Source organism: Saimiri boliviensis, chromosome 5 (genome assembly GCF_048565385.1).
Source record: "Saimiri boliviensis isolate mSaiBol1 chromosome 5, mSaiBol1.pri, whole genome shotgun sequence".
Classification (NCBI taxonomy): domain Eukaryota; kingdom Metazoa; phylum Chordata; class Mammalia; order Primates; family Cebidae; genus Saimiri; species Saimiri boliviensis.
The window spans coordinates 115,828,535-115,847,096 of NC_133453.1; the positions used below are offsets into that span (position 1 = coordinate 115,828,535).

Consider the following 18,562-nt stretch of genomic DNA (forward strand, 5'->3'; position numbering starts at 1 on the left):
TGTTGGAAGCCTCTGCTGACTGCCAAGCAGGATGACTCACGAAAGAGCCACACTTAGACACACACAATCCTGTCTGTTAAGTCCTTACTGGAAAGGGTTGAAAATCAAGAAATAATGGCATAAGATGATTATTTAGAAATACAGGAGTACCCAATGAATGATCTGAGAGTAGGAAGGGTTAGATGTGAGCTCTGAAGCTGGAGCAGGGAAGAGTGAAACTGAAGACCTCCATCACAAGAGTCTCTCGGCCACTGGACTTGAAAGGCCATGCAGTTAGAATTCTGATAAAATAATTTTAATAAACTTTTTAAATGAAATATCAAGGTCAAGTTTACTGCTATAACATTCACATATTAGTACTTTTCAAACACCGTTAAGCTACTATGATGCTTTATTAGAAAGTAGCTTATAGGCCAGGCATGGTGGCTCACGCCTGTAACCCCAGAACTTTGGAAGGCCGAGGTGGGTGGATTACAGAGTCAGGAGATCAAGACCATCCTAGCCAACATGGTGAAACCCTGTCTCTAGTGAAAACACAAAAATTAGCTGGGTATGGGGGCGCACACCTGTAGTCTCAGCTACTCAGGATGCTGAGGCAGGAAAATCGCTTGAACCTGGGAGGCAGAGGTTGCAGTGAGCCAAGACTGTGCCATTGCGCTCCAGCCTGGGTGACAGGTTGAGACTCCATCTCAAATACGGACATAAATAAATAAAGTAGCGTATAGACCAACAGAGGTGACTTGCATATTTCAATTGTCATTGAAATTACATGCCACAATTGACCTAATCTAAAAGACACATTTTCTCCTACATTTTTATGTCATTGAAATCAGGATGAATTCATTGAATTGGCAGGGTTGTTAGTGATATATATTATGTTTATCTTGTAATCAGTGGTGTCTTAGATTCAATTAAATAGGGTACTTGTAGAAAACTTTGTCAAGATACTTTCCCCCATATTACTTGATGGAATCATAGATTGTTGCATCTATTTCTAATTCTCTGCCCCTCCTTCCTTGTACGCCAGCTGTCTACTGGTCGTTGGGTTTCTTCCTGAATACTTCAGGGTCCTGGGACTGTCTCTTAGTCCAGCTGTCTCCTGGTCTGGAAAGCTCCTGTATCCAGCCCGCCTGTTCCTCACAGTGCTGGCTCCTTCTGGTCACCAAGTCCCACTTTTACCCATCAGTCCCTCGGAAAAGCCTGTTGGCCACCCAATCTAAACCAGCTGTGTGCCCTAGAGACATTTTCTGTCCTATGACCCAGATTTTGATCAAAGCAGTTATCCTGGTGTCCTCACTTCTCCTTCCTTACTAAAATTTAAGCTCCGGGAGAGTGAAGATCTTGCCTGTCATGTTCAACACCACATCCCCAGCACCTAGAATAGAGCCCAACACCAAGTAGGTGCTCCAATAGTTCTAAAATAAACACGTTTAAAAATCAGGGCTAAGCTATGGACATAGTATCTAAACATTTAGTGAGTGTGTTTCAAATTAATAAGCAGCACGGCTTCATTATTTTCCAATGGCTAAGAATCGCATATATATGTTATTTTGTTAGAAGATCCATTTCTGATGGCTATCCAATGAAATATAATTTTAGAAATATGCTAATAGAATATATCAAGTATAATTTCTATAGCATGAAACAACTTATAATATCTTTAATTCATTTGCACATATTCCAAATTTACTTTTTTTTTTTTTTTTTTTTTTTTTGAGACAGAGTCTCGCTCTGTTGCCCAGGCTTGAGTACAGTGGCTTGATCTTGGTTCACTACAACCTCCTTCTCCAGGGTTCAAGCGATTCTCCTGCCTCAGTCTCCTGAGTAGGTGGGATTACAGGCACACGCCATGATGCCCGACTAATTTTTGCATTTTTAGTAGACACGGGGTTTCACCATATTGGCCAGGCTGGTCTTGAACTCCTGACCTCAGGTGATCTGCCCACCTCAGCCTCCCAAAGCGCTGGGATTTCAGGCATGAGCCACTATGCCCGGCCCAAATTTACCTACTCTTAACCAGAACTGATATCAAATAGAAGGCAAACTAGGATGAAAAAAAAAAAGCTTGTTGCAAAAATTCAAAGAGGGTCATTACCCACAACTTTTTAAATTTTAAGAAGAGATTGGAAGAAAGATAAAGTTAAAATGACTGTTGATACTTACTTTATTTCCCACAGCTCAAGTAGTAATTGAAGTAGTTTATCTTGAAAGATAAACCTGACAAGAACAATAATGAGTAACTGGCCATTCCTTCAATACTTGGATTTCACATGTGTGACAAAAGGAAAAAAGAAAAAGGCTGAAATCCCAAGAAAGTCTATTTGTCTGCTTTGTTTTTTATTCAAAAAAAGCCCACAATTCTTTGGGAGGTGATACAGGATTGTTTTCCAGTTAGATCATAATTTCTGCAATCCCTGTGATAATCATAAATTCAAAAAGTTCCCGCTCTCCACATCCCAATTCACTTTTGGCACCTATATATGAAATGTCACTTCTCAAAAATGGGAAAAAATGTGAATACTGGGCTTTTACCACAGTGCTCCTTTCCTGATGAATATCTTTCTGCTTGCTAAATTTAGAATCCTGATACAAAAGATGAACAATATCCCATCAATGAAAATCTTTCTCTAACTATCTGGCCATCTTAGAAAATAATTACATTACAAACAGCAATCAATTCTCAGAGGCAAAGGGGCAATAGCTTATCTGTCTCTACTTCTAACTTTAAATTTAGAATTACAGAGCAATTCTATGAGAGGTAGCAGAAAGTCTGGCATGGGCTCTGGCTTCATGATTTTAGAACACCACTTTAATTCGTCACATCTTTGGGAAGAGTGTGTGTGACATTTAAGAGGCTCACTAGACCTCCGCGTGCAGTGACGCTGATCAGAAAGGCACGTGCACTCACCATTAGTGGAGCGGGAGGGGCCTAACCACAGGATGCCAGTTAGGAGAGGACTTAGAAAAAGAACTTAAAAATATCTCCATGAGTGGACATGTGTACCATTTATAATGTACACCATTCTCTCGTCTTCACTTGGCCTGCCAAAAAAAAGTTCCTACATAAAAATCAGGATGTTTACAGGAGAAAAATAACCAACACAGACTATAATTGGCCAGTATTTAAATAAGAGGAAAACAACTCACAGCTTTCACTTTTCATATGTGAGGAGGGGTCAGAAGCTTAGTAGTGATCTATTTGGTGCAATTCAAATTCATTTTTTTAGCTCTGTTTCAGGTCCACAGGGTACTGCCAAGAAACTTATCCAAAAACCCGATGGATTTTTCCATGTCCTTGGGGCTGAATGGATTTTTCTCACTACTACTACTAAACAGATCGAAGTGGGAGGGCATCTTACTCCACTCCTTCCTCCAACACCTACTACAACACCTGCAGTTGAAAAGTTCTCTTTGTAATGAACACCTGTTTCCTACCTGTGGCACTTTACACACAGTGAAGCTTTTGGGAAGGAAGAAGGGAGGCAGGAAGAAAATCACAACCCCCTGACAACGCAGCAGTTCCACCGCATGGGCTTACTTCTTCTGCCAGCCACTGAGTCACAAGTATTTTTCCCCATTTCAAGAAGTCTGAGTGAATGAAGCTGGGGAGAGCGGGAAGCACAGGCAAGACGTCAACCACAGCCTTCTCTTTACCAACCCAGCCCTGTGTCTTTAGGGGCACCTGGCTTCATCCGTCACCTTGACATTCATAGTAAGCAACATCTTTCTTTAAAACTTTTCTTGTTCTTGCTGCTTTTCTTGCCATTCTTGTCTTTGTTTTCTGACATCTTCTTTGCTCTGATTTCTCTCATTAGGTCAAAGAACACCTGGGGAATGGGGAGGAAGGAGTAAAAAGAATAGTGAAGAAAAAGCCATTTAATGATTTTGTTGTTGTTAACCTGGCACTGTGAACATAGCATTTAAGGATTCAACGAGATAATTTTACTAAGCTGGATATGTATATTTTAAAGCATAAAGTCAAACTTATTTTTTTAAACCAGATGTCAACAAAAACAAAAGATCTGGGGCAAATAAGAAAAATTAACCTTAAAAACATGCTAATTATACAAAGTAAACATCTCTCATACAACTGCTCAAGCCAGAGACAGAATCACCACACTGTTATTACAGTGCGCCAGCTGCTTTTTTTTTTTTTTTTTTTTTTTTTTTTTTAGATTCAGACAGGGTTTCTCTATGTTGCCCAGACTGGTCTTGCACTCCTGAGCTCAAGCAATCCACCACCTCGGCCTCCTAAAGTGCTAGGCGTGAGCCACTGCATCCGGCCTAACAGCTGCTTTCAAAATGATAAAATCTTCTCTTACAGTAAGTGTGATGAAGGATAAAACGTGTTTTTGTATAGAACAGATCTATAAATTTACAAAGTTTACAAATACTGAGAGTAACAGGAGCAAGCAGACTTTCTAGCACGTCCAACCACCAGGAAAGGGAAGAATGCTGTGATGAGTCCCTGCTCCTAGGTACGCTTTACACTTCTGCATCTCATTTAATCTTACACAGACCCCACGGAGGGTGGAACCTCATTCTGCATGACAGCTTTCCCAGTGAACTCCACAACAGCAGCCCTGGGGAGGTGGCAGGGTGGGAGGAGCAGGGCGTAAAGCATCAACAGCTAAAGCTCAGAGGATGCCTGATGTCCTTCTGGCCTCCACCCCTCCCCACGCACACTGCCCCACCCCTATTCTCAGGAACAACCATTCCTTCATCCCTTGCGATGTCAGCTGAGAGGAACTTTATCAAGAACTGACGAGACTTGTCCTTTGAATGTCAGTGTGTTTATTTAGATACGGATTATCCTTTTGTCACAGTAGTTTGCGTTTTGCCCTCTGCTACCAGCAATCACGCCAGAGGACTGATTATACCCAAGCAGACAGAATATGAATCTTACGAAGAGACATTTGAGATTTCTCATAGAGAATGATGGAGACTGAAAGCGGGGGACTGAGCACAAGCCTTTATCTGTGGACATTCACACAATACCACAAGCTCCTTCATGGCCACACCTTCTTCCTGGTGAAAAGCAAGACCAAGCCTCTGGAGTGTGGGGCTCCACATGCATTTACCACCAGCTCCAGGCACAAAAAAGCACTCCCAACCTCAGGCCCCAGCTGGATCAGGCTAACCCAAACACCCCTTCCCGCCAGCCTCTCCAGAAAGAGCGCTGCCCGTGACAGCAACAGTGAGCAGCTTCAAATGCTATGGGTTTTCTTTTTCTTTTTTTTTTTTTTTTTTTTTGGGGGGGGTCCTAACAGCACAAGACGAGAGGAGGGGAATGGAGTGCCTCCAACTTAAAACGATGACAAAGTTGTTCACGGGCTGATCTTATCACACCTTTCACGTAAATTCTTTACAAGTGAATACAATGCTGCCAGTCATAAGCTTCTGCTGGTTCCCGTTTGGCAGGTCAAGCTGGTCCAGCAGACCGGGGAAGATGACAGCGCACACCACCCCACCACCCCCAACCCCCGTACCACAGCCCATCCAAGAAATGCGCATCTGCAGTTCCAGTTAAAAATGAGCATATTTCTGGATTTCCTGTGTGGTTTCCACAGCTGGAAAATAATCTGATAAAAATATTTTAAGTAGCAATAAGAGTGTAAGCATTGAGAGATGACAATATAAAGAAGCTGACAACGGAACACATGCTTCACATGGCAGATGATAACTAAACGGACTTCAGTTGTAGAATATCTATATCCCATATGTATATCTATCCCACATATGTATGTCGCCTAGGATACATGTTTTTTATGTACGATACATACAAATAGATGTATACTGCCAAAGTGCATCTAAAGCAAATTCCTTCTAATACCAACATTCTAAATACCAATGTTCCTCTAGCATCCTTTCAAGTGAAAGTAAAGCTTGGATAAAAATCTCTCCCTTGTCAGATAATGAAGCAAACGGGAATTGTTTCTGCACAAGACAGAGAAACAGAAGGCGGGGTATGGGGGATTTGGGCGCTGACGCTGCAGAACGAAAAGCAGACGTGTCTACTGTGTGGCTGCCAAGGTGCTATGTGCTGAGATTCTGCAAGCGCATGGATGTGCCGTGAGAGCTAGTGAACGCGGTCAAGGCAGAAGGAAAGTCTCATCTTTAAGGTATAGCTTTAAGATTTTAGCTGTGTGGCAATCACCTTGAACCTTAATTTTAAAAAGACAAAAGGCCTGACAATAGCAAGCCCTGATAGGTGGATTTTCAAATCGTTAGCATTCATCATTGTCACTCAAAGTCACTCTTTTATTAGTTTCAGAGATTTGAATGAGAAAGTATGCTGGGACGGGATAAGAGAAAAAAAAAGAGAGACCCAGAGAGTTGATTTCTGAGAGCAAATACTATTTAGACACTACACTACAAAGACAGACCACCGTGGCTCTGTCAGTGAACAGTAAGGTAAAAAGAACAAATCTAACCAACAACTCAATGAGAGCAAAAGCAAGAAGCTCCACATATCTTCTTTCAAGGGCACCTCCAGGGGAACCTCCTGGAAGCAGCCAGGCCCACCCATCCTGCTCCTGAAGAGCAAGGCTGTGGAAGATGACAGCACACACACACGCTAAGGACGTCCATCCTTCCAGCCCAGCCTCCACAAACCAATGGTCTCGTCCCACTATCCTTCCCAGGACCAACCCAACAGTAAGCATACTCAGCCAGGTGTGGTGGCTCACACCTGTAATCCCAGCACTTTGGGAGGCTCAGGCGGGCAGATCACTTGAGTCCAGGAATTTGAGACCAGCCTGGGCAACATGGTGAAACCCCATCTCTACAAAAAAACTACAAAAAATATCTGGTGTGGTGGGTGCACACCTATCTATAGTCCCAGCTACTCGGGAGGCTGAGGTAGGAGGACTGCTTGAGCCCAAGAAGCAGAGGTTGCAGTGAACTGAGATCACACCACACCAGCCTGGTGTCAGACTAAGACTTTGTCTTTAAAAAAAAAAAACATTAAGCATACTCTACTCTAATGAAGCCTCATGACAAAATGAAAGGTTCTGGGGGGTGTTTGAAGTACAGGGTGATATTCTCTCAATGTTTCTCATTGCAATCATGATCATGGCTTAGACATTCAGAGAAATCAGAATCTTTGCCTAGTTTTCATAAATGGTTCCCATATAAACAAGCAGGTGAGATGCCTCCATTCTGCTGTTTCTCAAGTGTGTTTCTGAGAAGCACACAGAGGGCGTGCCTACCTTGTCCACGTTGGCCCGCGTCTTAGCCGACGTCTCCACGTACTGCACGCTCCACTCTTCGGCTTTACTCCTGGCCTCCTCCACAGGCACCTGCCTCCGCTCCTCTAAGTCAGACTTGTTTCCCACAACGAGCAATGGAATTTTATCTTCTTCAGCCTTCACACGGAGAATCTGTTCCCTAAGGCATTACACCAAGAATACAGCAGCTAAAAAAACTAAAATAAGAACCCAAGTTTTGTGAGCCCATCTAAAATAAAAGGCTTTCCTAAGGCAGAAGAAAAAAAAAATCACTAGATTTAGGGCATGTTTCAAGAAAGCACTCCCTGGAGGCAGTCATGAATGAGACAAGTGTTTCCAAGTCTGGTTCTCAGTTTGTCTGCATCAGAACTCCCTGGGATGCTCACTACAAATGCAGATGTCTGGGCCCAGTCTTCCAGAAGTAGGTGTCTGAACAGGAGCCCAGGATTTTGTTATCATAACAGGGACCCCAACTTAACCACCAAAAAAAGAAAACAAGCTAGGGAACTATCTCCATAAAATCCTTAATTCCCCTGAAAATATGGTATGGTTTCTTTGTGACATAAAAGCTATGAAATCCAGTGTATTCTATACAGAAGGTGGCAGCCTGTTAGTAGATCACAAAACCAATCTAGTGGGTCACAATCAGCAATTTTCCCCCTCTCCTCGCCAATGGAATAGAATAGAATATTATAGAACAGAATGGAACAGAACAGAAACATCCAAGGGAATCTCAAGCAGGAAAGGTGAATGCTGTTTTGTTTTGCAACTTCAGTTTGGATTAGATCTGCAAGTGCATGGGACATGTGTGTCATTCCACCCCCAGTTTCTACCCAGACATAGTAATGTTACAGGCCACAGAATTGGGCCAGATATGGTAGGCAGTAAGCACATTCCAATACATACCATTTTTCTACTACAAAGCGAAGAAAATGAAATACTACAAGCCCTAAGGAAAGTACTTCAAAAGAGTCTTCTATAAAAATACCATTACCTGTAGCACATTAAATTTTATGTCTACTAAAAATAATCAGCTACCTGAAAGTACTAATCCAAACCAAATATTTTTAAAAAATAAATATCCCATTTCCATTATTTTGGTCCAATGAGAACATTTCTACTTTTATATTTCAATACATTCTAAAAAGAGTCCCCTTCGAAAATGTATTTTGCAGAGCTCTGCACTTTCATATGGTATAAGGTAATATTTCACAATAATAAAAATATTTTCTAGGTCAGGCAGGGTGGCTCACATCGGTAATCCCAGTACTTTGAGAGGCTGAGGCGGGAGGGTCACTTAAGCCAAGGAATTCAAGACCAGCCTGGGCAACATAGGGAAACCCTGTCTCTACAAAACAACAACAAAAAAAGCAACTGAAATTGCCATGTAGTCAATTTAAGTACCACATATCAAAGATTTTAAGACAAACTTAGAAGGATAAAAAGATGCTTGAAATTGGCTTTGTTATACCCTACACTTGAACTGCGGTCAAAAAAAAACAATACATTTAAAAGTCATGTGATCAATACAAACTATGAACAATAAAAACGGATAGCCTTCCAGCTCATTAGTCTTGCAGGGACACATAAAATTACCTTACTGATAAACATCGATCCAAAAATGGGAGTACCAAGTTCTGGTCTCTTATGACAAGCCTATTTATCTTAGTTCATAAAATATTTTCCAGGAAATGTTTCAAGTAAGACAGCATATTCACATTTCATTTTATATTGGGGCCTTTCTATTTGGAAGATAATACAGAAATGCTAAGTTTTAAAACTGCTAACACATCATGAAGAGACATGACTGAGTTTAGCCACAGGGCTCAGATCATTGACCTGCATTCTCCTGTTTCCAATGACATGAGACACCTAAGCGGAATTCACGTCAGAAGAACGAACTTCCCCTTCTTTCTGGTTTCAGGTATTCATCTGTCCTTTTTCTTCTAAGGATCTCTCTTTTCACCTAACAACCAAAACCCTTTTCCAAGAAGAGGGGAGCCCTGCTCCAACTCTATGAGAATGCCCAAGTACTATCTGTGCATGTGTGGTGACTGAGGAGAGGACAAGCGGCACTTGAAATACTGTATTTCTCGATATCCTCTGCAGAGGACTCTCCTGCCCACTTCTCTTCTAAGTCAGTCACATGACAACAGGAAATCAAAAGGCTCAGGACAGGGAAGAAAATAAGAGAGTGTATGCATCTGTGCTCCTTTACCTTCCAGGATGCAGAAAAACAGGACTATGTAGAAGCAAACAATTATAAATGCATGGGCTATATTCAAACAGAGCAGCCCCTGGGCAGGTCTGAAATATCTAAAAATTAATAGGACTTCATAATGAGTCATAGTTATCCAACTGATCGCTGCAACACACACACTCTGCTTCCACAAAACTAGGTCTTCAACCCTGAAGCCTGGAGCGATGAAGCATCACTGAGGCACCTCCCTATTACCTTCCACTCGCTCTGCTGGGTGAGCTGCACTCAGCCCTGAGACCTCCCTGCCTCAGTGACGCTTCCTCATTTTCACCTCTGGTTGACCAATTTACTGTCAGACCAGAACTTGCTAAAAACCGAAAAAAACTGATTGACTTTTGGGTTTTTCTCTTCAGTTCCCTATTAAACTCTAGATCTGCTTCTTAAAAAGTCATCTAGATGGACATGTTTATAAGGAGAACAGATTTTTTAAAATGCAATTATGTCGGAGAAGTGGGAAGGGTATGGGGTAAAGGCACAATTATAGAGCATAGGAATTATGCCAAAGGTATTTTTAACTGCCATATTTTCTTCTTTTTTTTTTTCTTTCTTCTCTAAAACCTTCATGGAGAATAATTGCCACATTATAAAATGATGATAATAATGGATATTCTACTCACTATGGAAGCACCACGTGTCTACACTGTGACAGAGCCTGGGAACAATGGAGGGTAGCCATGTTCCTGACCATATGAAATTCACAGTTTAATGCATCCTTTCATCTCATTCTCAACTCACAAGTACATTTCTAGAAAAAGAAGTAAGACCCTGACACAAAGTAAACTTGCCCATGGTCAGTGAGTGGCAAGGCTGGAATATAAACCAAGTCTCCTAACCCTAAAGCCATGTTCTTGCCCCTCAACTCTGCCCAAGTCCTTAAGTAGCAGCAAATGGTCATTCTGACTCACATCTGTCACTCTCCGGTTAAGTGTTCCATAACCTAGGAACAAAATTATACGTTCTTGTGTATATGGAATAGCTTCATTCTTTTTCAGGGACGGTAGGACTCTTAAAATAATTTTACTCAGAAATCACAGATCAGGAAAGCCCAAAGAGATTGCAATCATCATGGTCTATGATGTGCCAAGATTTAGAAAGCCCCAGAAGCCTCTTTAGACAGAATTCTTCCTGAGGACAAGCTCAGCCCTCTCCTGGTATGCTCAGCCCCAAATGCCTTATAGGATTAAGACATATGAAAAAAGGCAAAAAGTCTCCTGTGCGCTTTTGCTAGCTCATTTCAAACATACCTGAATTCGGCAGTTGCTGTAAAGGATTCATGTTCTGTGATTGAGAACACAAGAAGAAAACCTTCCCCACTCCGAAAGTAGTTATCTCGAATGGCTGCGTAGTCCTCTTGCCCAGCGGTGTCCAGAATGTCTATCTGAACTTCTTCCCCATCAAGAACCACTTTCTTTCTATAACTGTCAGCTTTGGTAGGTTCATAGTCTTCTACAAACTGAGGAAACAAACATTATTGGTAATTAACAAAGTCTTTAAGGGGAATAAATCTGCCAAAAAAAAAAAATCCCTATATGGGCACTTCGCACTATGAACAGGACACTATAGAATAGAAGTAACATTTTATATAACACTTCTGTTCTTTATAGCTCCACTTTGCCATTTTTTGTTTTTAAACAATAGGGGTAGACAACCCAGTTTACAGATGAGGAAACCAGGCATAGAGCAGAACACTTGCAATATTATTGTCAGTGTAAAATTATAATGTAAACACCAGCAAGGGTGAGAAACTGGAGATCTTACTCATAATAACAGAAGTATAAAACTCATCTGAAAAGTAATTTGGCAAGACATTTGATACAGTCTGGCTCTGTGTCCCCACCCAAATCTTATCTTGAATTGTAATACGAATTATAATCCCCATGTATTGGGGGAATGGTCTTATGGAAGGTGATGAGATCATGGGGGCACTTTCCCCATGCTGTTTTTGTGATAGTTGAGTTCTCACAAGACCTGGTAGTTTCATAAGGGGCTTTTCCCTCCTTCACTCTGCACTTCTTCCTGCCGCCTAGTGAAGAAGGATGTGTTTGCTCCCCCTTCTACCATGACTGTAAGTTTCTTGAGGCCTTCCCAGCCCTGCAGAAGAAAAGAGGCTATCAACCTCTTTTCTTTATAAACTACCCAGTCTTGGGTTTTTCTTCACAGCAGCAACAGAACGAACAAAAACAGTGTATCAAGAGGCTTGCAGTGGTATGCGTTTTTGAGAAAGAATGAAGTACTGACATTCGCTGCTGTAGGGGGCAGATCCCATAAGCACAGAGGCAGGAGCAAAAGGCCTCAGCCTATTTCCATATAAATAATGAAGAAGAAAGTAACTAGAAATATAACCGTAGTAGTTAGTTATTCATATGTGATCCGTTATTCATAGGTGATCTTAATTCTTTTACTAATGCCTCTCAGGTCGCAAGTGTGAACCTGGGTGACACTGTGAAATGGATGACATTAAGGCAACATGCTTTAAGCCCTCTGTCACGCCCGCATAAGGGCTGCTGGAGGGCACCTCGGCTGGGCAGCGGTACCAGTGCTATGAAAGTGCCTGCTGTTTAGCCAGCTAAAGAAGGAGATGTCCAAAAGGGCCGGAACATCTCCTTCCTGGGGAAGTTTGGAGAAAACTCCACTTCACCAAGCTCTTGTGGGAAGGCCTGATGCTGTCAGGTAGGCCCGCAGACATCTGGGGGCTTAACTGTCTCTATGTGATGCTGTGCTTCAGTGGTCACGTTCCAAGTCTGCTCTCATGTCCTGCTTCTGCACCTGGGTCCTTTTTCCTTAGAAAAGATAATCAGTAACAATAATATAAATCTGAATGTTTTTGTTCTTTCTTGATCAGTATGGAAAAGGTGCTGATGCATTATGCTCCTTACCTCACTTCGGGTGCCAGAAATTCCTTAGCCCCTACCTGGCCACACCCTACCTACCCTGCGTCCAGATTTGCAACTCAATAAAAGTGAGAGCACCCCTGCATTCAGGGCCACTGCTGGTCTCCGCTATCTGGGTAGCAGTGGACCCCAGGGCCCAAACTCTCTTTTCTCTATCTCTGTGTCTTGTGTCTTTTACTTCCACAATTTCTCATCTCCACACCAGCCGGGAGCGGCTCACAGAACCCTATAGGGCTGGACCCTATACACTGCAACACGGAAGAACTTTTCAAAACACGCTGAGTGGAAGAAGCTAGGCATAAAGGCCACATATTGTATGATTCCATCTATATGAAATGTCGAGAATAGGTAAATCCATAGAAACAGGAAGTGGTTGCCAGAAGCCAAGAGTGGGACAGGAAAGTAGTAACGGGGAATGACTACTAATATGTAGGCTGGTTTTTTTTGGAGTGATGAAAATGATCTAAAATTAGATAATGGTGATGTTTGCACATCTGTATGAATATACAAAAAAAAACTATTAGATTATACATTTTAAGCCGGGTACAGTGGCTCATGCCTGCAATCCCAACAGTTTGGGAGGCCAAGGTGGGCAGATCACCTGAGGTCAGGAATTCCAGACCAGCTTGGCTAACATGGTGAAACCCTGTCTCTATTAAAAATACAAAAAATTAGCCGGGCATGGTGGTGGGCACCTGTAATCCCAGCTACTCAGGAGGCTGAGGCAGGAGAACTGCTTGAATCCAGGAGGTGGAGGTTGTAGTGAGCTGAAATCATGCCATTGTGCTCCAGCCTGGGCAACAAGAGCAAAACTGTCTCAAAACAAAAGTACACTTTAAAAGCAAATTTCATCATATGTGCGTTACATCTTAATAAAGCTGTGCTTTAAAATTTTTTTAACTTAAAAATTGAATTGGATGTAATCCCAGCACTTTGGGAGGCTGAGGCGGGTGGATCACGAGGTCGAGAGATCGAGACCATCCTGGTCAACCTGGTGAAACCCCGTCTCTACTAAAAATACAAAAAATTAGCTGGGCATGGTGGCACGTGCCTGTAATCCCAGCTACTCAGGAGGCTGAGGCAGGAGAATTGCCTGAACCCAGGAGGCGGAGGTTGCGGTGAGCCGAGATTGTGCCATTGCACTCCAGCCAACAAGAGCGAAACTCTGTCTCAAAAAAAAAAAAAAAAAAAAAAAAAAAAATTGAATTGGAAATGTCAAAGTGGATTAAGGGTTATTTGAGGAATACTATTAAAAAGAGCCTTGTATTGTCAGTTAACAGCTACTCAAAAATAAAAATATGACGACTTTTTTTTTTTTTTTGAGACGAAGTTTTTGCTCGTTGACCAGGCTAGATTGCAATGGCGCAATCTTGGCTCATTGCAACCTCTACCTGCTGGGTTCAAGCGATTCTCTTGCCCTGGCCTCCCAAGTAGCTGAGATTACAGGCACCTGCCACCACGCCTAACTAATTTTTGTAGAGACAAATTTTTGTATTTTTGTATTTTCACCATGTTGGCCAAACTGGTCTTGAACTCCTGACCTTGTGATCCACCTGCCTCAACCTCTCAAAGTGCTGGGATTATAAGCATGAGCCACGGCACCCGGACAAGACATGTTTAGTAGTAGGTTCTCTTCAGCGTGTACTAAAAAATTATCTGCAAATAGAGATGTGAAAACTTGCCTATGCTTTCAGGTGTCCTTCTTTTAACTCCTTTCCAAACAGACTAATACATAACCAAAAAATCTAAAACACCATTGCCCCCTGAAAGTCTCTGAATTCTACCATAAATTTTCTCAACTATGTATTGCTGAGCTTCCAAGAATAAAGCCAGCCAGAGTTCCACTGGCTCCTTTGACACAGGAGTCAGAATGTCCTGCTGTCCCTGTGTATCTCTGTACTCAGGGAAAAGTATGCCAATTACCCTAACATTCCATTACAACCCTGATGCTTATATCGCCCAGCTGGAAATAGAAAATCGCAAAGTCTTCGTATCCGTTAGCATGACCTATACTTATCCCCTACTGGCCTTGCAGAGCTCTGCGTGGCTGTTTCAGATATCCAAGACACATGAATCTGAGATAAACTTCACGCAGACCCCTTCTTTCTAAGCTGACTTTCCTCTAAACTGGCTTTGCTGGAGACTGAAAGTCTGAAATGGTTGCTGCCAAAGCCTCTCCATCCCCAGCCTTACTCTGCCAGAAAAGGTAAAAATGAGCATGTTAGGCCAAGCATAGGAAGATTAAAATCTCACTGCTGCTACCCTGGAAGCTCCCTCCAATTTTTCTCAAAGACAGAACTTAGACAATAAAGACTCTGGGACTGTGGCTCCTTCTATAATCTAATCTTCATGAAAATTCCATCGTATGTGCTAAAAACTTTTAAATAAGAGTAAAGCATTGTACTACGAACAAAAAATCTGAATGGTCCAGGAGACTTTAGACCAGGGGTGTCCAATCTTTTGGCTTCCTTGGGCCACACTGGAAGAAGAATTGTCTTAGGCCACAAATAAAATACACTAACAATAACGATAGCTGATGAGCTAAAAATATATATATATATCACAAAAAAGATCCTCAGAATGTTTTAAGAAAGTTTAAATATTTGTGTTGGGCTGCATCCAAAGTCATTCTGGGTCATGGGTTGGACAAGCTTGATTTAGACAGCTGGCAACCCGGAACACAAACTTCAGTTTCCTTTACTGTGAAATCAGGTTTGACTAGATGATCTCTCAGGCAAGCATTACCACACCTGGCCATGTGTCAGAATTGCCAGGAGAGGACCACTGAAACAGAGTCCCAGTCCTCCAACTCCACAAATGTTATTCAGAAGGCTTTAAAAAAAAAAAAGTCTCCCAGGAAATTCTATAATCAGCTAGATTTGATCATTACTGCTCAAGTCTCTTTGAGCTCCAAAATTATGATTCCAGAACCATTTTGTCAAATATAGTAGCCACCAGCCACATTTCAAATGCACAATAGCCACATGTATTAGAGAGTACAGATATACAACAGTTTCATCATCATGGAAGCTTCTATTAGCACCTTAGAAAATCAATTAGAACTCCTACCCCAAACACACATCACTTCATTTCTATTCCTTCCTTCTCCCAATTTTATTTCATGATTTCTTCAATAACTGCCACTTTCCAGTTCTCAAATATGTTAGCCCATGAGAAAAACAAACTAAGGCCAGACATAGCTTTCCCTGGTCTCCGTGAAGAGAACAGGAAGAAGAAAAAAGTCTTGAATCTTGAATCTTCTGCACACATCTTCCCCTTCCTCTTACTACCCACCTGTCAGACATACATACACACACGCGTGCACGCGCACACACGCACGCACCAAAACCTCCAGACCAGACTCTCCTAGTCTACTCAGCAGTGCTGCGTAGAACAAATCCTAGTCTCAAAGCAGAGCTAGCTCTGTATCTGAACTTGCTCTTGGAACTGGCATCCCAGGGCCTCTCAATCACTAACATGGTAGGGGAATCTTCTATCCTCGGATCTGCCACGGCTCTGCCTCTAATACAGGTTTCTCAACAGTGGCATTATTGATATTTTGTGCTGGTTAATTTTCTGTCGGGGGCTGTCCTGTGTGATGTAGAATGTTTAGCTGAGGACCTATGTCTAACACCCACAAGAAACAAAATTCTACCAACCATTAGGGAGCCTGGAAAAGGGACCCCAAGCCTCAGAAGAGGTCAGAGCCCCAGCTGACACCTTGACTGGAATGTTGTGGGATCCTGAGCAGAGAACCCAGCTGAGGTTCCAATTCTGGACCCACGGAAACTATGGAATGATAAGTGTATGTTTTAACCTGCTGAATTTGTGATTATTATACAGTAATAAAACTCATACAAACAGCACCGATATCACAAAATCCAGCAAAATACCAATGTTTTTATTACACTGCCTGACATACCTCTAGAATACCTTCTACTTTTTTGTTTGTGGTATACTCTTTCTCTCGTCATACGTCAATGATTTTGAAATATTCCTATAGAGAATAAAAAATAATTTCGTCTTTCTTTTAGCATGGTTAATGAAAATTTCTTTTGTATTGACAGTTTAGAAAAGGTTCTTTCAGCTTCACAACTACGTGACTTTTTTTTTTTTTTACTCGAAGTTCTGGGATACATGTGCAGAACGTGCAGGTGTGTTCCATAGGTACACATGTGCCATGGTGCCTTGCCGCACCTATCAACCTGTCATCTAGGTTTTAAGCCCCGAATGCATTAGGTATTTGTCCTAATGCTCTCCCTCCCCTTGGTCCCCCGCCCCCTGAAAGGACCTGGTATGTGATATTCCCCACCCTGTGTCCATGTGTTCTCATTGTTCAACTCCCACTTATGAGTGAGAACATGAGGTGTTTGGTTTTCTGTTCCTGTGTTTGCTGAGAGTGATGGCTTCTAGCTTCATCCATGTCCCTGCAAAGGACATGACCTCATCCTTTTTTATGGCTGCATAGTATTCCACAGTGTATATGTGCCACATTTTCTTTATCCAGTCTATCACTGATGGGCATTTGGGTTGCTTCCAAGTCTTTGCTATTGTAAATAGTGCTACAATAAACATACTCTGCATATGACTACATGACATTTCTAGTAATGAAAGTTTTGGGATTGTTGCCAAATTTAGGAAACCTCTATTGAGCTTCACTATAAGAAGCTGTAAGATCTGAAAGACTTTTTAGGCCCAATTTCTAGCTTCCAGTTCTCACACACTTGTGCCTGGTGCCACAGGACACATTCACATCAGGATCCATGCTGGCCCTGCACCTCACATCACGATGCTCGCATCAGCACAGTGGGTGGTGGGAGTACTCCTGCAGCCAGCGATAATCATCAAGTGCTGCGTGACTCCAAACCACACCAACACAAACCCACTATCCGCCACCTAACCCACCCCAACTCAATTTCCCTCAGCTAGAGGCCGAAAATATCACGGCCACTCCAACTGCACCCAGCATAAGAGGAAGCAGGACGACGGGAAAGTCCAGTGAAAAAAGATAGTGATTTTAGCTGACATGGATGTGATAGCTTTCTTTCATTAATCTCATAAAGCCATGTGGCTGCAATGCAAGTGAGAGGTCCTGGGGTTCAAGCTCTGCTCTGAACACTCACCCCTCAGTATTCTTAAATGATTCCAGGACATTGCCCGCCCCCCCATACCAAAAGCTGCAGATGCTCAAGTTTCTTACTTAAAATGGCACATTTACATATAACATCCTCCCGTACGCTTTAAATCATCTCTAAATTACTGAGAATATATAATACAATGTCAAGGCTATGCAAATAATTGTTACACTGCATGTTTTAATCTATATTATTTTTATTGTTGTACTGTTATTTTTAACTGGGTTTTTGTCCCCAATATTTTCATTCCACAATGTTTCATTCTACACTGCTTGAATCTGCAGATGTGGAGCCCACAGAAGGCCGGGTATACTAGCAAACGGCTCACGCAGGGACTTCTGTGGCTCTGGGGATCAAGGCTGTGCTGCCACACTGAACTCAACACCAGTCATGTGAGTCATGTTATCCACATTAACTTGGCGACACAAATTTTAGACAAGGATAGTGCAAGCTTCACCTTGCCGTAACGGGAGAACTGGAGAGAATCTGATGTCTATCACTTGGGAGAGGATTAAGCTGTATGGCAACTCAGCTCCCCTTTCACTCTCTCTCACGACAGGCAATCACAAAGTTAAACATCTGTGCACAAAGGCTCCTCTCTCCTCCCCTGCTTTTGTCAGAAAGCAAGCTTGCAGTGTAACAATAGCATCGACGCAAGCAGAGATCTCTCACATCCCTGCCAGAGTTGAAATTATTCACCTAGAATCGGCAATCCAGATCTTATGTGATCAGACCTTCCTAGGAAGCTATTGAGATGCCACCTCAACACAGACTTGCTCCATGATCCCCTGTGCATGTGAGGACCGGCACAGAAACAGTGGGAACAGGGACACTGCTAGAGCAATGCCATCGGAAGGGGGTCTGTGCCTAGCAGGGCTTACCTCATCATACATGAACTGAAGCGTCAGGGCCGACTTGCCAACGCCTCCGCTGCCAACCATGATCACCTTGTGGAGGGCCAAGGAGCTCTGGCCCTTACTTTTGTTGGCAGCCATCCTGCTGGTCTTCTGAGGCTGTGACAGACAGATGACCCAGTGAAGAGCTGCC

General features: G+C 42.5%; 1 protein-coding gene across 2 annotated transcripts in view; it reads right to left on the reverse strand.

Annotated features, from left to right (window-relative positions):
- Window positions 1-2,316: 2,316 nt before the first annotated feature.
- Window positions 2,317-18,562, reverse strand: part of RALB (RAS like proto-oncogene B) — a 74,023-nt gene continuing 57,777 nt past the window's right edge. For both annotated transcript variants that reach the window (XM_074399846.1, XM_010342169.3), the window contains exons 2-5: window positions 18,397-18,557; window positions 10,734-10,942; window positions 7,212-7,389; window positions 2,317-3,827 (exon numbers count right to left, since the gene is read on the reverse strand). In XM_074399846.1, the coding sequence (XP_074255947.1) occupies window positions 3,708-3,827; window positions 7,212-7,389; window positions 10,734-10,942; window positions 18,397-18,510 (621 nt within the window). In that variant the 5' untranslated portion in view covers window positions 18,511-18,557 and the 3' untranslated portion in view covers window positions 2,317-3,707. The remainder of the gene's footprint in view (window positions 3,828-7,211; window positions 7,390-10,733; window positions 10,943-18,396; window positions 18,558-18,562) is intronic.